Source organism: Epinephelus lanceolatus, chromosome 9 (genome assembly GCF_041903045.1).
Source record: "Epinephelus lanceolatus isolate andai-2023 chromosome 9, ASM4190304v1, whole genome shotgun sequence".
In the NCBI taxonomy this organism is placed as follows: Eukaryota; Metazoa; Chordata; class Actinopteri; order Perciformes; family Serranidae; genus Epinephelus; species Epinephelus lanceolatus.
The window spans coordinates 10,633,720-10,657,989 of record NC_135742.1 but is presented as its reverse complement, the minus strand read 5'-3'; the positions used below and the strand labels follow the sequence as shown (position 1 = coordinate 10,657,989).

Sequence of the window (24,270 nt, the reverse complement as noted above, 5' to 3'; positions counted from 1 at the left end):
ATAGATAATACCGAGATATATACCATGCGTTGCCAGTCAGCCTGTAAAATCAGAGATATGAACTTTTGTCCGTATCACTCAGACCTAATATTTCCCCAAAATCGCATACTGCATCTTTACTAACGTGACACAATAGCCTAGTCATCACGATTTGGATTTACTGTTAAAAAACTTAAGTGAAACAGAAGTCAGCAGGTCATGTATCTATAGACTGTCTGGATTTAGGACCTTGAGGACGCCAGATGTTTCCAGGACGCCTCCAGCAGACTACAGTTGCTCTGCCCCGCTGACAGGAGCGCGTTAAAGCAAAGTTGAGCCAGTCGGATCAGACTATGCGCCCTGACGCACCGGAGGAACAGCAGCGATGGGGGCTTCGCAGACGCGCTCCGAGCACAAGCACCAGTACCTGGTGGATAAGACGGGATGTAAGTAGAGACAAATCCACAAGTTACTCCATACTTTCTGTCCAGTATAATTAAAGTAACTGCTGTGTGTGGGTGTGCGGCGCTGTTGGTGTAACATGGTTCAGATTAACAAACGTGTGGTGGCGGCGACAAATTTGTGTAAGACATAGTTAACAATACAAAGTGAAACGTGAGCATCGCACTAGAGTATTAATCCATGTGAGACGCCTCTCTTTAAGCAAAACATGCAGTGATTTCACTTTAAATGCAACAATCTGTAGTTAATTTATTATTAAAAAAACAATTAAACGACCACATTTTTAATGAACCACACAACTGTTAAGCGTTTTATCTGTATTATTTTGCCTTAAAACTAATCTACTTTGCATGAAGATATGTGGGTCGGTTCAGCTGCTATAAACATGACTTGAACACACCTTTTTGTTGTCATAAACACCATCTGTCTTCCTGCCATACGTGCATAGGGAAAGCTCAATAAAGAAATGAAACAAAAACAGCAGAAGTGTGTCGGATCTATTTTTAGTAAGGACAGGATCCTGATGTGAAACCTTTGCATGCAGTGGCATGCAGAGTTTGAGTGACAGGGATAATGATTTCATCAGAGACTTGAGTCCAGCTTTACTGATACAGTATGGGTGAGACTTTGAACTTTTTTTATTGCCTTCATTTCCTCAAGGTGGGGCTTTGACCACCTCTGTCTGCAGGCTCAGTGGGGACTTCTATGGATTTGTATAACTGATGAAATGTTTGATTGTACTAACAGGCCTGTACTTGTTGGTAGTGCAAAGACCACAGATTCTGTTGTTGTTTTCGGACCAGTTTTTGTAGTTAGTTGTCTGTTGCATCTGCATCTGTCATTGATCATGTGCTTGTAATAGACTCATTGCTCAACAAACTTGTTTCTACATGTTGCTGGTCTGTCTCTGTATGTTTTTCACCCTACTCTCAGCAGCCCCAGTTGCTGCTGCAAACATCCACTTTAGCCTCTGGGAAGGGGAAAAAGGGGCAAAGTGTTTACCGAAACAATTGAAAATGCCATACCTGTGTTGATACGGGAGCAGGTGGTGACTGATTGTGATGTGTAAACCTTTCAGTGTGCGTTCATAAGTCCACACAGTGAGTTAATGATTCAGGGAACAATTTGAAATGGCATAAAAAGACAATCTCAGTAGAACGGGGTTTGTTTGCTTTGCCATTAAACTGATAGTGGACTTGCACATGAGTTAGTGAAAATAAGTCTCGCTGTTTAATCATATTTCAGTGTATTACCATTAAGGCACATGAAGAAAATGAGTGATCTTATCTTTTAAAGGCATGCAGGAGGCTTGCTGATGGGTGTGGAGTAATTACTGGTTGACATAAGTTGCTGTTGTTTGCCTCTTTTCAGTTTCACTGGAGCAGATTAAAAACCTTAACAAAAGGTTCCAGCAGCTGAGTGGAAATGAAGAGACAATAAGGTAAAATGTTTTAAAGAAAACCTGCACATGAGGCAAAGCTCTGCTAGTCAGCTGCATATGGTTTTAATGGAAACCATTCAGCCCTCGCCGTCGCTTTTAAACATGAAATACGACTGCATGGGGGCCCAGAGTGGTGGATTGTGGGAATTTCTGGCATCACTGGCAAACCACTAACATATGGTGACACAAGCAGGGTGAACTAATGCAAACGCAGACACATTATGCAAATCCAATATGTCGATGCATCAGGCACACAGAGCTGCCACATGCTGTGCACACACACTCATTCATGTAAACACACACATAAAACTGCCAAGGTGGCACGCTGGTGGTGACAGATCACAAGATTCTTCCCTTTAAAAAGAAACAGGGAACACATGTCGTACATAGCAGGTGTTTATTTACACTTTACCTTTAGACAGAGTTACTGTTTGTAACTTCCCAGAAATAAATGTCAGTTGATCGAGCATGCTGGTTCTGTTGTATCTGTTTTATGATAATGAATCTTCTCTTGTCGCACTGCAGTAAAGAAAAGTTGGAGAGCATACCAGCCCTCGCCAATAATCCAATCAGGAAGCAAATTATTGATGCGTTCTTTGACAAAAGGTGAGCAGTCAAATTGCACCACACTCCCCACCCTATGGCTGACAGCCATTTCAGCTGATATGTTCTTGGCACTGGCATATTAATATATTTGAAACACTGTCAAAACCAAACCACTATTATATGATCTGTGAAAAGTGAAAGTCTTCTGACAATCAGAATTATGAAAGGTCAGATAATCTAAGCAATGACATTTCCCAACCTTTTTGTATGGTAAATATAGAGTGCTGCAGGGATGACATTTTTCTGTAGGCCAACAAGGAAGTTAGCAGCCCCTTGGTTTCCTTATGAAGAAGCCAATGGGATTTTTCCATTGGCTTTTTACAGAAAATAAGCTCTGTGGCAAACCAAAGTTTATGATACCTGCACGTTTTGTTCAGCAAGATAATCTCCAGAAATGAACACATCTTTTATGATTTTTAATCATAAATGCAGTCAGCAGAAGTTAAAAGCTAACTTAAGGTTGTAAACGAACTACACCACAATCGCCACCACAGTGAGGCTGTGCAGTATGATGGCGTTCTGTTGTCTTATTTAGCCACTTGTTTGCAACAGCCGTTTCCACCGAGCAGTACGGTACGGTTCAATTCGGTATGCTTTTTCCACTGTGAAAAGTTGTGGATAGTACCAATGGATCCATTCCGTACCGTCCCCATTTTTGGTCCCCCCTCTGTTGGGGTACCTAGCACACAGATCTGGTACTAGAAGGTGGAGCTGTGAACACTGCAGTCTGTCTGAGGATCATTGGTTATTAGTAGACTATAACTATAAAATGAGGCATGTTTTGCTGCCTCTTGCAGCAGCTGGAGTCTGTGAGAAATAAACTTAATTCACAGGGCCGACTGCCGGCAACTTTTAAGGTGGAACGTTAACTTGTAATGTTGCTCAATGCATGAGTTGACGACGTGAATGCATCAGCACTCCTTAAATTTCACTGTGACAACTTTGACCATCACTTTAGTTTTTATATGACAAACACTTTTAGTAATGAGTGCGTTCCTTCAAGCATTTATATTAATTTCTACCAGATTATGTGAACGGCTTATATTCTAATCCTCACTCTGAGAAAAAAAAGCATGGCGGAGTGTTGTTCTTGTGGGCTTCAGCAACACTAAACCCCTGAGCTTGCCTGAGAAGGACTAAATTCACAAAGCTGCTATTTTTAAATATCCCATGGAGAGAGACTCTCACTGCAGCCTGTTTTATTTTGTTCTGAAAATGTTGGCATGCAGCCTCGTTCTGTAGATGATACAAGATGCTGACTTTAATGTGTCACTGGTGAAGGGCCAGGAAATACAGTGAGTGCTGGATGGAGCAGCGAGTGACAACAACCCACATGAAACAGTGCTGTTTGTGGAGGAAATGCTAAGACTGCAGAACGTCATCACACCAAACATGGCTTTACAGTCTTGCTGTGGTGGCAAACCTGACTATGTAAAACATCCCATGGGCGTTTTATGATTTACGATTTATGATTTTATTAGGATCCCTGTTAGCTGATGCATAACATGAGCTACTGATGAGGGAACCAGGGTGACATAAACCTTTGCATCTGCCTGCAAAACAACATCATCCCTGCAGCACTGTATTCAACGGGCCACATATCCTGGAAGTGAATCCAGTAAGGTAGAAACTTTGTGGGCGTATGCACCAGGCGAGCAATTCTCATTGACTAAATAGGCGCCATCTTGGGGTCCAGTATCCAGATCTAATCATACATCCATGGTGGAGGGTCACTCTTACTCCAAGAGTCTGATTAGCATTAGTTTTAAGTATGGTGCAGTTCAGGCTAATTAATGAGCTAACTGATGGATGGAAAGTTTTGAACTCTGAGTTTTTTTTTAAGGTGCATTAACCTTAGGAATGTTTAGCATGGTTTAATCTAACTCCTGAGTGTTTAGCGCTTTATGTCTTTTTGTTTAGTTAAGTAAAAACAGTGCCACATAAACACGAGCAGTAGAAAATACCTTTATTTCATTCACACGGCTGTTAATATGGGTTTCAGTCCTCATCCAAGAGAAGCGTGGAGCAGTTTGTGAAAACAAAGTATGTCATCCATCCATTAACAACATCTAGCTGAGGGTTTTGTGGCCGTAAAGAGACAGTTGTTTTAAAAACCAGCACTTCCTCATGTTTGGGAGAGCCTAGCTTAACAGGGCAAACCACTATACGGACTGTCCAGCAAAACAAGCTGTGAGTCACACAGGTCATGTGTTTAATACAGAACAAAACATATTCCCAGGAGATTGGGCAACAGGCAAGACAGAAAATCCTGCACAACAGAATACCTGCAATCTGCATAGACGTCTGTTAACAACTTAGCAACATGATGAAATATAGGTGTTGGAGTAGCCACATGGTTTCATTTTAATTCATGATGTCTAAACTTAAATTTCTTTACTTCTTGACTTAGGAACCACCATCAGGATGAGGTGGGCGACGCTGAGGAGATTGGTTTCGAGCAGTTTCTTATGGTCATGTCCCACTTCCGCCCTCCTACCTTGAAGACAACGGTGGAGGAGAAGGAAGCTATGAGAAAAGAGAAGCTTCGCTGTAAGATACTGCACTTCATGTTTAAAAACACTATTATATACAAGAGAACCAGGTATTCTTCATGGTTAAGATTCTCAGCTGTTAGTCTTGGACCCATGTCTCCCTTTTGCATGTGTCTCAATTGCCAGGAAAATAGTGCACCAGCCAGTGTTCATAACAAATCTGTGATGTGGGGATCTTGTTTCAGTCACCATTGACACTGACAAGAGTGTGGTGATGCATTGCTGCATGTGTGAGCGAGCGCTGGATCTCTCACTGCTTGTCGGCTATCACATTGAAGAGGCTTGTAGGCATTCATGATTTGGCTTGGAGCAGGGTCAGAACAACAGCTTTACAGCCCCAACTGTCAGAAGTGGAATAGGATCATTTGTAGTCACTGACCTGGGACCCAAAGTCAGCCTCAGATATCATTATACCATTAGACTCTAATCAGTTTGTTATGTAAATCTATTCCAGGAGGCATTTCAGGATGAAGCAATTTACATTTTGGGTTCCTTCCCTGAACCAAGAACCAGACAGGGGATTGCGTGCCCTCAACCCTGCTTGTTCCTCCCCTGAAACTACCTTCAGGGATTTGTGACTTCCTACATTTTCCCAGAATTACTTTTACAAGCTCCAGGGAAAGAGTGTTGAAATTGGCAGATGGGAATCACCTGTTAGCAAGACTGGAGTAACAACTGGGCTGATTACAGCAGCGACTGTCCAGAGCCTGGTGCCCTACAGAGGCTCAGTGTATATTTTTGTGAATATAAACCATTCAGGAACAATGTCATAATACATTGATCAGTTATTAAAATGATAGGGGACTTGAAGGAATACTTCACCCCCCCAAATGACCATTTGCATATCAATTATTCACTCTATGTCACGTTGCTTTCATGAAGTAAACTAAGAGTGCTTTCACACCTGCCCTGTTTGGTTCCGTTCAGTCAAACTCAAGTTTGATTGCCCCATAAGTGCGGTTCGTTCGGGCAGGTGTGAGCAATCGTACTTGTGTGCGCAACAAATCATCGGACTGAGACCTTCTTGAAGACGAGGTCTCAGTCCAGTTACAAATGAACTCTGGTGCGGTTTGTTTGTCATGAGAACATGTTCTGACTACCTATGTGCATTCGGCGCATCCACTGCATCAAAACATTGTTTTCTAGTTGGAGCCGCGCCTCGTTTTCAAACTGTATGGTTTGACTAAAATGAACAATGACAGCAATATAGTCCACGATGAGCAGCGCTAAAATCAACCTGCGTAGTTGTCCCTCCATTGTGACATTAGAAAGTGTCACATTTATCTTGCAAGTGTACTCTTCTTCAACGTTTGCTTTACTTCCTGGATTTTTCCTGCATGGAAATTCTGACCAATCAAGAGCAGCTTTCTCACACGAGGCATTTGATCTGGTCCGCTTGTAAATGCTGCCGTGAGAACACGAACCAGCTCTAGGCAATTATACAACTTTGTAACAAAATCAGTCCCTGATTTGGACCAGAGCAAGACAACTCTAGGTCTGAAAGCACCCTGAGTTATTCTCACATGTTTTCGGTGAACGAAGAATCCAAAAAACAGAAAATTCTTGATGAATTGAAGTTGCAGGGGTCTGTGTTTATCAGCAAACAGCAAAACTTGATCAAAACATCCATTTGCAAACTCACACAATTTTTGCTGCGTAATTCAAGTCCTTTTCATAAGGTAATGGAAATCAAAATTTATCTGTGCTCTCTTCATTCATGCCAGACTGCACTGACAAAAACAGTATTTTTAGCTTGGTGAACATGGGAGCTGACTTTGGTGTTTTAAAGGGTTAGTTCACATTCACCAAAGATAAACAATAACAACTATAGACTACCGATCGAGTCAGTGGTAGCCCAGCAATTTCCAAGTTCAGCAAGGTAAAAAGTTTTTGTCAGTAGTGTCTGGCTTAGATAAGTTTCACTTTAAGTCTAGTTCCCGTTCAGAAGGGGCTGTATGTTTGGGAAGTACTGAACACATGATTGGATAAATGAGACTTGGATTATACTGCATTAGTTGTGTGAGAGTTTATAAACAGATGTTTTGATATAATTTTGCTGTTGTTAAACGTGGTCGCCTATGACTTCAGTTCATCAAGGATTTTCCCCATTTTTGGATTATTCGCTCACTGGAGGCATCACAGAAAAGTGTTGTTCATGAATTCAGCCTGAACACAGGGTGATTAATATATATAAACGATCATTTGGGGGACAAAGTATTCATTTCCTTCCTACATTATGGTATCTTCAGGAGGCCTTATTACATGCAAATCTCTGTAGCCTAAGGGCTCATTTTGGCTCCATTCAGTAGATACTCAACTGATATTATACACATTCCTGAACAAATTTGTTTACTCAAATTAAAGCAAATGTGCTGACATAGAATGAGGCCATCGTCTGTGGTGTTCTGTAAGATAACATTTGGGTATGTCCTCAGCTGCCTCCTGGGCTATTACAAGCTTTAGATGCTATTCAAACAAGTTAGAATTATTTTGTTTGTTGCTCCTTGTTTATGCACTTGGCATCGCTTCACCTAACCCATGTGATAGAGTGCTGTGCTGTTCTTGGTGAGTACATGGAGGACACAATAAAATGTGCAGAGTGGACAGTGCTAAGTACAGGTGGCAGGAGGGAAAGATTAGGAGGATTAGTGCCAAATTCTGCCCTGGGGCGCCCAAGCAGGTAAATCCGGCTGTGTGTAATAGCTACTCAGCTGACTAATTTGTGAAAACTGAGGTGTGTCTCTAATTGTAGCTATGGCCTCCCTCGAAGTGGAAAATATCTTTAGCAGCATTGGATTCCAGTCGTCTAAGGGAGGAATTCTCTCTTGCTCTATTTATCTTTTTGTTTGTGTCACATTGTTTTATGTCAAAATATTTGTGAACAACAAAAGAAGAAGCCTTAACTGTGTGGTTCTAATGGGCTGTCACCAAAAACTGCCATTTACTATTAATGTTTTAGAGGCTTCTTGTACTCTATTGTAAGAAATTCAAACCTCTTGGCCACATTTTTTAATTTTGTTATCATTTGATTGAAGGGTCTTTAAAAAAATGTAATGTAAGTTGTAAGTAAAACATTCACTAAAGCCCTGTTTCCACCGAGCAGTATGGTACGGTACAGTTCAGTTCAGTACACTTTTTTTTCTGTGTCCACTGTGAAAAGTTGTGGATGGTACCAATGGAACCGTTCCTAACTGTCCCCATTTTTGGTCCCCCCTCTGTTGGGGTACCTAGCACACAGATCTGGTACTAAAAGGTGGAGCTGTGAACACTGCAGTCCGTTGATTGGTCAATAGAGGACGGTCACTCTGCTCAGGGCTGAGTTGTGGCTCGTTTTGAGGCTCATGTAACCACTGTTCAAACCATGGAGAGTTCCTATTAAACGAAAGGATGTTCTTCTGCCTCTTGGAGCAGCTGTAGTCGGAGAAAAAATAACTCAATATACTGGACTGATTGCTGACAACTTTTAAGGTGAACGCTTACTCAATGTATGAGTTGACGAAATGAATCCATCAGATCACCTTATATTTCAATGTGACAACTTTGACCATGACTTTAGTTTCTATTGTCTCTCTTGGATGACATACACTTTTAGTAATGGATCTTCAAGCGCTTAAGAATATGTGTTAATTTCGATCAGATTATGTGAATTGTATATCCCAGTCCTTACTCAGAGAAAAAAAAGAAAGCGTTGCAGAGCGTTGTTCCTGTGGGCTCTGGCTGACTGCACTTGCCTTAGAAGGAAGAAATGCACAAACCTGCTATTTTTGAATATCCCATGGAGAGAGACTCTCACTGCAGCCTGTTTTATTTTCTTCAGAAAATGTCGGCATACAATCTAGTTCAGTGGACGATAAATATGGTGCAGACCGATAAAGGAGGAATTGTTTGTGGTGGAAACACTAGGGTCTAGTTACCATAGCCCTTTTTAAATAGGAATTGTGCACCCCCCCAAATGACCATTTGCATATCAATTATTCACTCTATGTCACGTTGCTTTCATGAAGTAAACTAAGAGTGCTTTCACACCTGCCCTGTTTGGTTCCGTTCAGTCAAACTCAAGTTTGATTGCCCCATAAGTGCGGTTCGTTCGGGCAGGTGTGAGCAATCGTACTTGTGTGCGCAACAAATCATCGGACTGAGACCTTCTTGAAGACGAGGTCTCAGTCCAGTTACAAATGAACTCTGGTGCGGTTTGTTTGTCATGAGAACATGTTCTGACTACCTATGTGCATTCAGCGCATCCACTGCATCAAAACATTGTTTTCTAGTTGGAGCCGCGCCTCGTTTTCAAACTGTATGGTTTGACTAAAATGAACAATGACAGCAATATAGTCCATGATGAGCAGCGCTAAAATCAACCTGCGTAGTTGTCCCTCCATTGTGACATTAGAAAGTGTCACATTTATCTTGCAAGTGTACTCTTCTTCAACGTTTGCTTTACTTCCTGGATTTTTCCTGCATGGAAATTCTGACCAATCAAGAGCAGCTTTCTCACACGAGGCATTTGATCTGGTCCTCTTGTAAATGCTGCCGTGAGAACACGAACCAGCTCTAGGCAATTATACAACTTTGTAACAAAATCAGTCCCTGATTTGGACCAGAGCAAGACAACTCTAGGTCTGAAAGCACCCTGAGTTATTCTCACATGTTTTCGGTGAATGAAGAATCCAAAAAACAGAAAATTCTTGATGAATTGAAGTTGCAGGGGTCTGTGTTTATCAGCAAGGGTCTAGGGTCTAGTTACCATAGCCCTTTTTAAATAGGAATTATGCAAATTTGCAGGAAAGCCCAATCAGTCTTTTTTCAGCATTGGCAGTATAAACACAAAATTGGGGAGTGCGGCAAAATGCCGCCTACCTACTTTTTTTTATACAGAATGCGCCTTTTTCGGGGCAATGGGGGGCGTGAGCAAGTAACAAAACGTGTAGCTCAGCATGTGACATAAACAGTGACGTGGGAGGGAAGCCGCGGCTGGTCAGTCCTTCGGCGATTCTCTCGTAAGTTGGCCCGTGCTTCACCGTCCCCGTCATCTGATGGTTAATGGCCTCTTCGTTTGCGAGGACAAGGAGGGCACGCAATTCCTTGTCACCACAGTTGCTCATCTTTACAGTGTCTGTCAGGTTTGCGTTTCCCGCTTGCTACGAGCTGCTCGCTAATTCCTGCTAGTAGCTGTTTCCTGTTTATCCACCGCCAGTGGCTCGCACGTGTGCTGTCATCAACAGCTCCTCCCACAAGTCATCAACAGCCCCTCCCGTTGCAGAAGGCCACCTCAGTCTGTTTAAACTGAAAGGGTTCCGCCAATAGGACTACCCTACAAGGCGGAAATTGGGCACCTCGGCTCAACTCACCAATCCGGCTCTGTGTGTCTAAATGCTCGCAGCTTGCCCGCAAAACAGCCCAACATTCGTGGAAAATTTGGCAGTGTAAAAGGGGCTCATGTCTGAAGGGTCACTGTTGGTTCCAAAGGTACCATACTAAAAGTATTTGCTGGAAACGGGGCTTGATATGCTTTATATAAGTACAAGTTTGAGGAACTTGTGCTTTACATGAATATTTCCATTTCATGCTAATCCATACTTCTTCTCCATGACAACTCAAAGGTTACTGGAAAGGCACTCAGAGAGTGAAGACCTCCGCTAAGGCCAAATGCTCAATCTTGCACTGTTGACAAAAATGAAAAATTGTTTGTCTATCTGCCCCTGTTATTTAGATCTGCCCCCAAATGTGATGGGTTCGTCCTTGGCCCATGTTACAGCCTTCCACTAAGTTTCATGAAAATGGGGCCAGTAGTTTTTTTGTAATCTTGCCAACAAACAAATCGAACCTAAGGTAAGGAAAGGAAAGGAAAGGTAAGGTAAGGTAAACTTTAATGTTCCCAAGGATTACAATTAGAGATACAGACAGTAGTCATCACGAGTAAAACAAAACAGACATTACAATACATAATACACAGTATTCAGTATCACACACTGTCAGGGGTAAATCATGGACATTAGTGGTCACTGCTGGTTAAAATAAGCGATGACAATGGACGATCTGTAACACAAGATGATATTGTACTTTTTACACTACTTCATTCATTTGTTAGCTGTTGTTACGTTTTATTAAACTTTTACACAACTTATGATAAACACATCAAAAGCATTGTTAAAGATAACCTAGTTGTTTCCAACCGTTTTGGCTTGACCCCTCGTGAAAAAGTAGCATCATGTTTCAATCCTAGCTGTCAGCACTTCCTCCAAAGAGACATTTCCCCTCAAACGTCTCAGGTGGATTGATTTAAATATCTGTTTGATGCCTAACCAAGTGAAGTTCCTAAAGTAAAATCTTGAATGCAGGACTTCTACTTTTACATAGTTGTATTGACAGTCTCTTCCACCATTGTGCCAAATGTGTTTACTGTAGTGTTTCCTTGTTTTCTACTCAGTCTGTGTTGTTTTGTTCTGCTCAAGGCAGTTAGTGTCAGGGGGAAAAAAGAAAGTAGACTAATTTTGGCTGAACTCTTACAACTACCTGGTAGAATAAATTAAGTTGTGATTTAAGATAATAACACAAAGCAGTGTGCTCTCCAGAGTGTGAGGGAATGAGTTGGGTTGCTATCATTTTTTTGTAATTGTGTGAATTTTTAAAAGCATTTCATAAAAGTTTATTTCCCCTGGTGTGAAGCAAGGTGGTCTCGCTGCCTGAACAAAGACACTCTTTATTTTTCTGGGGAAAAAAAAAAACACTGTGGCACAAAACCCCAAAGCACAAGGGTTTTGATAAAGGAGATAATAATCAGATGACACTACGAACCATGTGTGTCTCCTACAGTATTTGCAGAAACCATTTATCTAAATTGTGTTTCTCTGTTGTCACCAGTTTGTCTGTATGTTTTCCCCACATGTTCGATAAGATTTTTGGGGGGTGTTTGTTTGGGTGACCATAAATCAACAAGGCTCTCACTGTCACAATGATAAATATCTACCTCGGGACCATTATGGAAAAAAAGATGAGCCAATTTGACATTAAAACTGACATTCTATCGACTGCTCTGAAATAACATCGGCAGCACAGTCAAAATGTTGTTAGACATTGCCAAAGGAAGTGGATTGTTTTTTGTTCCTTGTTAGTGCCACAGGCCTGTTAAACATGAAGCATTGTCATGGGACTGAATCTTGTAAATGTCACTGTGAATGAAAGTATTGACATTTTACAGGGGTGTCATTGCCTCAGTGTAATTCTCTTCATTCAGCAGTGATGGCCTGGAGGGGACCTGCTTAGTTAGTCCCCTCTCTTATCTCTGCATCTTCAACATTCCTCTTTGCACATCTTCCTCTGTTCTAATAGTAAGATCCTGCCTTCTCTGATTTGATGACAGAAAGTTCCTTAGAAATCAGACTAACCTCTAAATTCTTCTGTTCTGTCTTCCCAGTCCTGTTCAACATGCATGACACAGACAATGACGGCACAATCACTCTGGCAGAGTACAGAAAGGTAAGATAACTTAATTAGTATGGCTCAGACAAAGGCTGGCATGGCTGTGTGCCTTTAAACATTTTAAACTCTGAAAATGAATTATTTAGAATTCAATTATTTTTTGCAGTTTAATCATTTAAAACTGCACAAGATAAAACGGGTATGCAAATGTGCATTATGGATAAGAAAGTCATAAAATAGATTTAAGACTGGTACAGTTCTGTAATAATGGAAAATCCCTGTTTGAAATGTAAGCAAATTTGAAATCAAAGCAAATTAAAGCAAACATTTGTGAAAGATAATTTTAACCCTTAAAAAAGTAGTTTTACTAAAACATGTTGTTGATTTAAGCCAGTTAGATTCACCTTGCACATCATACTTCATGTTCAATGCACAAAAAACAAAAAACATTAACAGCATGTGTGTACATTAAGTAATGTGTTGTAAATAACCTGTACACCCATAAATTTTCCCACTGATTATACTGCTCAGGTTGAAGTATGTTGGAGCTGTTCTGAAAATTACATGTCATGACAAAACTCCATATGTTTTCAGAATTATAAGGTTCAAGGTATCCCACCCCAACAGGTGCAACAAGCTATGTAATGCTCAAGTAGTCTGTACACACCCATACAGACATGAGATGGGGTATAATCAGCCAAAAAAATGTACAAACACCTGCGTGTGTGGATTGTTGAGATGCAGTAGCTTTAAATGTTCTTATACTAACAGTTAACAAGCAATACAAATACAATAACAAACTGATAGACTCTATGTTTTGCTGCTATCTAAATATATAAAAGTGTTTAAATTAGACTTTAGACATTGTAGCAGTGAAATTAAGAACTCTAGTTGGGAAATTTGTTGAAACCTAACTTGAAACCTAACTTTGATGTTGACACAATCGTACACTGACAGAAAAGGACAGACTGTAACTTTAACATTTTGTGTGGCCTGCTATTCCAAGATATTTTTGTGGCATACTGCTATGACAATTAACCATGACATGCTATACTATGACTTTTTTTTCATGATTTTGAATGACATACTATACTATAAATTTTTTCATGGTTTTGAACGACATACTATACTATGATGTTTGTTTTTCATAATTTTGGACGACATACTATACTATGACTTTTTTTCATGATTTTGGACGACATACTATACTATAAATTTTTTCATGGTTTTGAACGACATACTATACTATGATGTTTGTTTTTCATGATTTTGGACGACATGCTATACTATGACTTTTTTCATGGTTTTGAACGACATACTATACTATGATGTTTGTTTTTCATGATTTTGGACGACATACTTTACTATGACTTTTTTTCATGATTTTGGACGACATACTATACTATGACTTTTTTTCATGATTTTGGACAACATGCTATACTATGACTTTTTTTTCATGATTTTGGACGACATGCTATACTATGACTTTTTTTCATGATTTTGTACGACATACTATACTATGACTTTTTTTTCTTCATGATTTTGTACGACATACTTTACTATGACTTTCTTTCATGATTTTGGACAACATGCTATACTATGACTTTTTTCATGGTTTTGAATGACATACTATACTATGACGTTTGTTTTTCATGATTTTGTACGACATACTATACTATGACTTTTTTTCCATGATTTTGGAGACATGCTATACTATGACTTTTTTCATGATTTTGGACAACATGCTATACTATGAGTTTTTTTCATGATTTTGTACGACATACTATATACTATGACGTTTTTTCATGATTTTGGACAACATGCTATATACTATGACATTTTTTCATGATTTTGGACGACATGCTATACTATGACTTTTTTTCATGATTTTGGACAACATGCTATACTATGACTTTTTTTCATGATTTTGTACGACATACTATATACTATGACTTTTTTTTTTCATGATTTTGGACGACATACTATATACTATGACGTTTTTTCATGATTTTGGACGACATACTTTACTATGACTTTTTTTTTCATGATTTTGGACAACATGCTATACTATGACTTTTTTCATGATTTTGTACGACATACTATACTATGATTTATTTTTTTCATGATTTTGGACGACATACTTTACTATGACTTTTTTTCATGATTTTGGACGACATGCTATACTATGACTTTTTTTCATGATTTTGGACGACATACTATACTATGACTTTTTTTTCATGATTTTGGACGACATGCTATACTATGACTTTTTTTTCATGATTTTGGACGACATGCTATACTATGACTTTTTTTTCATGATTTTGGACGACATGCTATACTATGACTTTTTTTCATGATTTTGGACAACATGCTATACTATGACTTTTTTTTCATGATTTTGGACGACATGCTATACTATGACTTTTTTTTTCATGATTTTGGACGACATACTTTACTATGACTTTTTTTTCATGATTTTGGACGACATGCTATACTATGACTTTTTTTCATGATTTTGGACGACATACTATACTATGACTTTTTTTTCATGATTTTGGACGACATGCTATACTATGACTTTTTTTTCATGATTTTGGACGACATGCTATACTATGACTTTTTTTCATGATTTTGGACAACATGCTATACTATGACTTTTTTTTCATGATTTTGGGCGACATGCTATACTATGACTTTTTTTCATGATTTTATACGACATACTATACTATGACTTTTTTTTCTTCATGATTTTGTACGACATACTTTACTATGACTTTCTTTCATGATTTTGGACAACATGCTATACTATGACTTTTTTCATGGTTTTGAATGACATACTATACTATGACGTTTGTTTTTCATGATTTTGTACGACATACTATACTATGACTTTTTTTCCATGATTTTGGAGACATGCTATACTATGACTTTTTTCATGATTTTGGACAACATGCTATACTATGAGTTTTTTTCATGATTTTGTACGACATACTATATACTATGACGTTTTTTCATGATTTTGGACAACATGCTATATACTATGACATTTTTTCATGATTTTGGACGACATACTATACTATGACTTTTTTTCATGATTTTGGACAACATGCTATACTATGACTTTTTTTCATGATTTTGGACGACATACTATACTATGACGTTTTTTCATGATTTTGTACGACATGCTATACTATGACTTTTTTTCATGATTTTGGACAACATGCTATACTATGACTTTTTTTCATGATTTTGTACGACATACTATATACTATGACGTTTTTTCATGATTTTGGACGACATACTATATACTATGACGTTTTTTCATGATTTTGGACGACATACTATACTATGACTTTTTTTTTTCATGATTTTGTACGACATACAATATACTATGACGTTTTTTCATGATTTTGGACGACATACTTTACTATGACTTTTTTTTTCATGATTTTGGACAACATGCTATACTATGACTTTTTTTTCATGATTTTGGATGACATGCTATACTATGACTTTTTTTTCATGATTTTGGACAACATACTATACTATTACTTTTTTCATGATTTTAGACAACATGCTATATACTATGACGTTTTTTCATGATTTTGGACGACATGCTATACTGACTTTTTTTTCATGATTTTGGACAACATGCTATACTATAACGTTTTTTTTTCATGATTTTGCACGACATACTATAATATGACCTTTTTTTTCATGATTTTGGACAACATGCTATACTATGACTTTTTTTTCATGATTTTGGACGACATACTATACTATGACGTTTATTTAGGATTTTGGACGACATACTATACTATGACTTTTTTTCATGATGTTGGACCACATGCTATATTATGACGTTTTTTTATGATTTTGGACCACATCCTATACTATGATGTTTTTTTCATGATTTTGGGCAACATGCTATACTATGACGTTTGTTTTTTCATGATTTTGTACGACATACTAAACTATGACCTTTTTTATGATTTTGGACAACATGCTATACTATGCCTTTTTTCATGATTTTGGACAACATGCTATACTATAACGTTTTTTTTCATGATTTTGGACGACATGCTATAATATGACTTTTTTTTCATGATTTTGGACGACATGCTATACAATGACGTTTTTTTTTCATGATTTTGGACGACATGCTATACTATGACGTTTTTTTTTCATGATTTTGCACGACATACTATGACTTTTTTTCATGATTTTGGACGACATGCTATACTACGACGTTTTTTTTCATGATTTTGGACGACATGCTATAATATGACTTTTTTCATGATTTTGGACAACATGCTGTAATATGACTTTTTTTCATGATTTTGGACGACATACTATACTATGACGTTTGTTTTTCATGATTTTGGACCACATACTATACTATGACTTTTATTATGATTTTTGACGATTGGATGATATATATACTATACTATGATATTCATTTCCCCAAGACACACAGCTTTGGCATGAAATCATCAAAGTCAGTTGAGTGGGTTAAAACAACAGTGAACTATTGTATGAGCAGGTTGCAAATTAAGATGAAGATTTTCTTACCTCTTGCTGTCATTCGGAGGTGTTAACCCAAGACTGATGGTGTTTAAACCCCAATAAAGGTATAAAGACTAATAACGTTGTTCTCTTCCAAGGTGGTGGAGGAGCTTCTGTCAAAAAGTGGAGCCATCGGGCTGGAAGCTGCCAAGGCGATAGCAGATGCTGCCATGTTGGAAGTGGCGAGCACAAATGTGCCCCACATGGTAATGGAACTCACCAGACCTAAACTGCTAAAATAAATTCTCACAGTCTGATATCTGCAGCAAAGTAACACTTTCATTTGTTTTTTTATCATTTCAGGCCCCAGATGATTTCTATGAAGGAATTACGTTTGAGCATTTTGAGCAGGTTTGTATGTTTACAATTTTATGGTCCACCTGATGAAAAATATGACACTTATTTTTTTCTACGTGCTTATGGCAATATGTTATCTGCCCACAGATTTTAAAAGGGCTTGAAATGGAGACCAGGATGCACATCCGCTTTTTGTAGACACCATGACAATGCATTGTGGGAAATCAACCTCTTGAAGTTGTTTTTGTAAAGAAATGTTTATGTTGCTGCTGTTTTTAGCAGAGCCTCTCTGGTCCTTAAATGGAGTGAAGCCAAACACTTGATGTGCACTAATATATTTTTGGATGGATTGAAAGAATTATAAACCTAACAATACTTAAAGTACATTTGTTTACAAATTAAAGACTGACAAGATGGTTAAAGTATCCGAGTAAAAAGACATTTACTTCCATAGTTCACTTTCAAGCCGAAAGAAGTCAGTTTCACAATGGTGTTTCATTCAGTTTTAAAGCATTGTGATCCTACAAGTAGAGTGTCACATATTTCAAAGAGATTTGTTTCTCGTTGTTTATCACACTCCTACTAATTTTATCAGGTTTCACACTAACCCTCTACCTCTCTTGCTATTCTACCAATCTTTATGTAACCAGCATGCAATGTGAATGATTCTTTGTACCAAAAAGGTTCATGTGTTAGATGAAGTCGGCCATGCTCAGTGACTGCTCTGGCATTCATGGGTCATCTGTTATGGCCAGCATCCAAAGACTGAAACTGGGGGCGCATACCATTCCTCTGAAGCTCCAGAATAGTTACAGGTTTAATTTTCTGTTCCTCTGGGACCCTTTATAACCAACCACTGCTGTTCTTCCTTGAAAGTCTATTTTTGGATTCTACTGAGTAAACCTAACACTTTTCATGAGATGAATTATTACAGACTTTGTACTAAATTGTATAAATGAACAAAATAAATTCAAGACATTTGATAAAACAAATGTGTTCAGTTTTTTTGCTGAGACTACTAACAAATGTACTAAGAAAAATTTTACTCAGTGAATGAGGTAAAAATTTGACTTTTTATTGCTGTGATGATGCACAGTGACACCGAATCAAATCCAGGAAACCAATTTTCGATTAAAAATTGATTAATTTTACTGTAATGGTTTACACGTCTGTGATCCTGTGCAACATCTAGGCAGCTTCTACACTGTAAATTACAAATACCAGCAGTTACAGATAACATACACTGACATGTTACATTTCCAAGAAGCTTGATTTGACTTGCATGATAAAAGGAAAGAAATTAAATAAAAGATTACAGTTTGGAAAATCAAACTGATCAATGGTAAAAGTCTTTTTTTGTTCCTTCAGTCACTCACTGAGTCCAGTTACAGTTTGGAAAACTGTATATCAGTGGGATGGATGGGAGCCAGACAGCCTGTCATAAGGCACAGCCAGGCCGATGTTGTAGTTGTAGCCGGTTGACTCAGTGTAGTCGGACCTGCAGATGGGAAGGATGTGATCCTGTGACAACGCATCCTCAGAGAAGTCATAATGGCAGATGACTCCCCTGTGTCTGAAGGATAAAAACATTTATATGAGCAACAATATTAACAACGGAGATATTAGTTGTTTCACTTTTTAAAGAAAAAGTTAAAACTGGAGCAGACATAATTCAGTTTGTTACATGCTGGTTTGCAGGCATTAAGAAAACAATCCCACTGTGAAGAGCAGCAGGTTGTCTGGGAGATGTGGTCCCAATTTAATTTTGAGAAAGTGGGAAATTAATGACACAAGTGGCATGAGACAGGCTTCCAGCCATTCTAACAACTACCCCATTTGTAATAACAAGGTACTGTAATTACTTTGACAATGGCAATGGTATATATATATTTCCATTTAAACAGTTATAGTAAGAAATTAACATTTTGGGAAATGCACTCATTTTTTTCTTTTCTTCTTTCTTTCTTGAGTCATACTATGTCATACCATGCTATGATATTTTGTATACAGATTTTATGGCAGTCTATACTGATCATTTTTATGGCATACTACACTATGACATTTATTTTTATGTCATGATATTTTTTATGGCATATTTTACCATGACATTTCTTCTGAAATTGTGTGGCATATTATACTATGACATGTTTTCTGACATACTACATATGACATTTTTTTTGACAATATACTGACATTTTTTGACATACTATACTATGACATTTTTTTGACATAATATACTATGACATTTTTTGACATACTACACTATGACACTTTTTGACATAATATACTATGACATTTTTTGACATAATGTACTATGACATTTTTTGACATACTATACTATGACATTTTTAATGACATACTATACTATGACATTTTTTATGACATAATATACTATGGCATTTTTTGACATAATATACTATGACATTTTTTATGGCATACTATACTATGACATGTTTTCTGACATACTACATATGACATTTTTATGACGTACTATACTATGACATTGACATACTACACTATGATGTTTTATGACATACTACGTATGACATTTTTATGACGTACTATACTATGACATTGTTTGACATACTATACTATGACACTTTTTGACATAATATACTATGACATTTTTTGACATACTATACTATGACACTTTTTGACATACTATACTATGACATTTTTTATGACATACTATACTATACTATGACATTTTTTGGCATACTATACTATGACATGTTTTATGACATACTACGTATGACATTTTTATGACGTACTATACTATGACAGTGTTTGACATACTATACTATGACATGTTTTCTGACATACTACATGACATTTTTATGACGTACTATACTATGACATTGTTTGACATACTATACTATGACATTTTAAATGACTTTTTTTTTTTTAATGAAAATTATACGGCATACTATTCTGTGACATTTATATGAATTTTTTATGGCATACTTTACCATGAAATTTCTTATGAATTTTTTTTGTCAGACTATACTTTTATATTTTTTTAATGAAAATTGAATGGCAGTCTAAACTATGACATTTATTATGAAAATATTTTGGCATACTGTACTATGGTATTTTTTTATTACATACTATACTATGACATTTTCTATAAAAATATATGGCATACTATACGATGGCATTTTGTTATGAAATATTCATGGCATACTATACTATGAAAGTTTTTAACATACTATACCTTGACTTTTATGTTACGCATTTTGTATGACTTTTTATGGCATATGCCTTTGCTTCTATAAATCCAAAGGTACAGAGAAGCAGTGAATGAGCACACTGAGTATTTCTGACTCAGAGAGTCTTGTGGGAAATGGGAGGTGGATGTCAAGAAAAATTCCAGGTTAAACAAAGAAGAAGAAGAAGAAGAGTGTGGGAGGGAGATCAGTGACCTTCGGTGAGCTGTAAGGTCATCGTCTGTGATGCAGGCCCCCCTTGGCGACTTGTCATCCGGGATGTTGGCTGTTACAAGGGTGCTGGTGTTGAAGTGTACATGCCTTACAGGATGTCTGCAGCCGAGATAGAAAACAACACCTTTAGTAGAAAATATATAAATATTTTTTTTTACTTGTGCGTGTGAGTCTTTCTGTACAAATAGTTCTTGAGCAAATGTAAAGATGTTTAAATGTCCCAATTTTATTCCTTACATGTGACGCAAAATTAAAAAGGACCTATTATGCTCACTTTTAGGTTCATACTTTCATTAAACGCTTCTACTAGAGCATGTTTACATTCTTTAAAACACTTGATTTTCCTCATACTGTCTGTGCTGGACCGTCTGTATTCACCCTCTGTCTGACACTATCTGTTTAGCGCCTGTCTCTCTAAGTCCACTTCATGAAATAAAAGCCCAGTCTGCTCTAATTGGTCAGCGCTTCTTGGTCTACTGCACCTTTGTGTCTCTGCACCACCATTGTGGCCAGAGAATGACTGTAATGGAGAATACTGGCACTTTCTCTTCTTAAAAATCACCAGTAGAAGCTTCTAAACACAACCTGACATGAGCTGAAATCTGGGAGAAATAACAACATCAGCAACCAAGATGATATGTTTCACTGACGTTAATATGCGGCTACAAGTAGCAGTGTAATTACAGCCGGGGAATGACTGTGCATAGTAGCACTTTCTCCCGTTTAAAATCACCAATAAAAGCTTCTAAACACAACAGGACATGGTCCGGCACAAATATGAATAAGTTTATAATATCAGCATCCATGTTTAATTGTTTCCCTGATGTTAGCATGTAGCAGTGCAGGCTACGTAATGTTGACACTTGTATTAGCCTGCCTGGAGCAGATGACCGTATAAAGAAATCTGTCATGAGGTCATCTTTTAGCCAAAAAAACCTTGGAAACAGAGTATTAACAGAGCACTATTGCATAGATTTACCTCATTATTTGAAACTTTGGTCACATTTAATATGAACACCAATCCTTGTAATAGTATATATGTCAGAAAATAAGGAATAATAGCTCCCCTTTAATGTTTTCTAATAAATGAACAGCTTAAAGCTACAATCACATCTTCCTTTAATTTGGACCATGTGCATGTGGCACTAAATTTGTTTCAAAATAAAAGCCTGTATGCAACTTATATTTGTTATGCAGACTATAAAGAATTTGTCAAAACTGCATTGAAATAAACATATCACTCATCAGTTAATGTGCACTTGTGTTTAATCAGAGTATCTTCTCTCAGTGACTCAGGGGAAAGACAGTCCCACCTGTTGTGCATCTCCCACAGCTTCGCTCCCATCCTCATCTCCCACACGCACACCAATCCTTCGCCTCCACCACTCACAATCTTCCAGTCGTCTGCCTGCACCGAGGTGACGCCCAGGTGGTGGGCGTACAGGGACGCTACAGAGGAGCCAGCTCGTAGGTCAAACACCCTCACCCTGAAACAGAGCGGAGATGAACAAAGGATCTGTTGAGAAATGTGGTGCTTTTTTGTGCAATGTCAAGGTAATTAGGTCAACTGAGAAACATGATGCTTTCTATTATGGGTCAAACTACATCAATATGAGCCTATCACTTGGTATGTTTTATATTGCTAAATTCTTTTTTAGGAATTTCTCTGGAGTGATTTAAAGGGAGTCAAATAAAAGAATAAGAAGTGAAGTGAGTACAATAGAATCAGTCATTTCGAGTGAAGCGTGGTAATTTGGGATTTCACTTCCTGCTCACAGACACGCAGAACTCCAAGACCGCACAAGAGACGGAGAGTACTGTTTGTCAAAGAGAGCATTCATTTACAGACAAAAGGACACTATTCTCACTTCTGAAGGAACTTTCAACATTCAGCCAAGAGACCAAAGACAAATATCAAGTGAAGCAGATGTGCCAATGAAAGCTTTAGTTCCAGCCTTATTTACCCTGAACTTAATCCAAATATGACATTATTTAATCTCCTCTCAGCAGAATATATCTGCCACAGTGTGACATAAGGACAGAAACCAACAAAACAAGAACTGATGTAATGTAACTGTAGATAAAGCTTGAGACATCCACTATGGTACAAGTGGAGTATTGCAACAGTGGGTCAGAGGAAGAGGCAAAAAAAAAAAGAAAGCTATGTAACAGAATTTAGATTTGAGCTGATCAAGTAGGAGGTGTTAAACATGAAGCAGTTCAACATTTAAACTCTGCGGAACAGTAAAAAAAAAAAATGAATCAACAAAACAAAAACACAGATAAAAGGCATGGGGATGCAAAATGACAGACACAGGAAGTGTCTACGCTCAGCAGTCAGACAGGAGTCAGGTTAATTTCCAGGGCTGGTGCCTGTGGTTATTCCACAGGCTAGTTAATAACATGTCGGGCAGGAAATCCAAAGTGTGGGATCATTTTGAGAAGGTGAAGGACGAACCCAAGGTGATATGTAAACTCATCTTCATTGGTCGACTACAAACATGACGTATCATCTGAAACATGGAAGTAGCTACATGCCCATTAGCCCACAGCGTCATTAACAGGTGGCTCGCTCAGTGTGTGACGTGCACTTGTAGATAAAATATAGGCCTATATTAATGAAGGTTCATTAGTACAGTTTTGTATTTCTCTGTAATGTAGCACAGTGTTATCAATGTTACTGATACTATTCTTTCTCACACCTTCAACTCAAACCATCGTGTTGCCCCACTCACAATATATCATTTAATCATTAAATTAATATCGTAAACATGAGGGCGACTAGTCGACTAATGGCCCTAAATGACGACTATTGGTCAGAACAGTCGGCAATGGTTTAGTACTTGGCTGTTTAAAATGGGTTCAGCAAGGATGCAGGAAAAAGATGAATTTCAACCAATTCGCACAAACTATATTAATTTTTTTGTTATTTACTATTATTGTTTTTTAGCTATATAGTTTTTTTGTGTTGATTTGTCATTAGCTCCTAATATAACAAGGCTGTAACATGACAACGACAACTTCTCTTTTCTTATGACGTTTTACAATGACATTTTCATGGCGTACTATACTTTCACACTTTTTATGACATTTTATGACTTTTCTCTTTTTAGATTTTTTTCTCAGACTGTACTCTAACTTAATTTCACTATGAAGTTTTTATGAAAATTTTATGGTAGACTATACTATGATATGTGTGATGATATATTTGATTTTTTACATACTACACTATGACCTTTTTCACACTTTCAATTACATTTCTATGGTATACTATACCATTATTTTTTTAATGACATAATATACTGTAACATTTTTAATGTAAATAGCGTAAATAGAAATGTAATGACAGTTTGTGTTGATGACTCATTAGCTCTTGTTCTTGTTTGTACTTAATAAAATTAATATAATGGATAAAATCAATAACACATTTTTGCTTGCTGTTTAGAGGAGGGGTGCGGGGGGGTCACCAGGGGAAGCTCGCCTACGGCGCCAAATGTGCTCGGTCTGG

General features: G+C 37.7%; 2 protein-coding genes across 2 annotated transcripts in view; one reads left to right on the top strand and one right to left on the bottom strand.

Moving 5' to 3' along the window:
* The first annotated feature begins 266 nt into the window (after positions 1-266).
* Positions 267-18,314, top strand: tesca (tescalcin a). Its single transcript, XM_033618892.2, has 8 exons — positions 267-425; positions 1,813-1,882; positions 2,408-2,488; positions 4,899-5,038; positions 12,455-12,516; positions 17,124-17,231; positions 17,329-17,376; positions 17,470-18,314. Exons 1-8 carry the CDS (start codon positions 365-367, stop codon positions 17,518-17,520), a joined length of 621 nt encoding a protein of 206 aa, XP_033474783.1. The 5' UTR covers positions 267-364; the 3' UTR covers positions 17,521-18,314.
* A 62-nt stretch (positions 18,315-18,376) lies between these two features.
* Positions 18,377-24,270, bottom strand: part of fbxw8 (F-box and WD repeat domain containing 8) — a 32,137-nt gene continuing 26,243 nt past the window's right edge. Inside the window, exons 9-11 of the mRNA XM_033618888.2 lie at positions 22,076-22,249; positions 20,745-20,861; positions 18,377-18,895 (exon numbers count right to left, since the gene is read on the bottom strand). Coding sequence (XP_033474779.1) covers positions 18,730-18,895; positions 20,745-20,861; positions 22,076-22,249 — 457 coding nt within the window. The 3' untranslated portion in view covers positions 18,377-18,729. The remainder of the gene's footprint in view (positions 18,896-20,744; positions 20,862-22,075; positions 22,250-24,270) is intronic.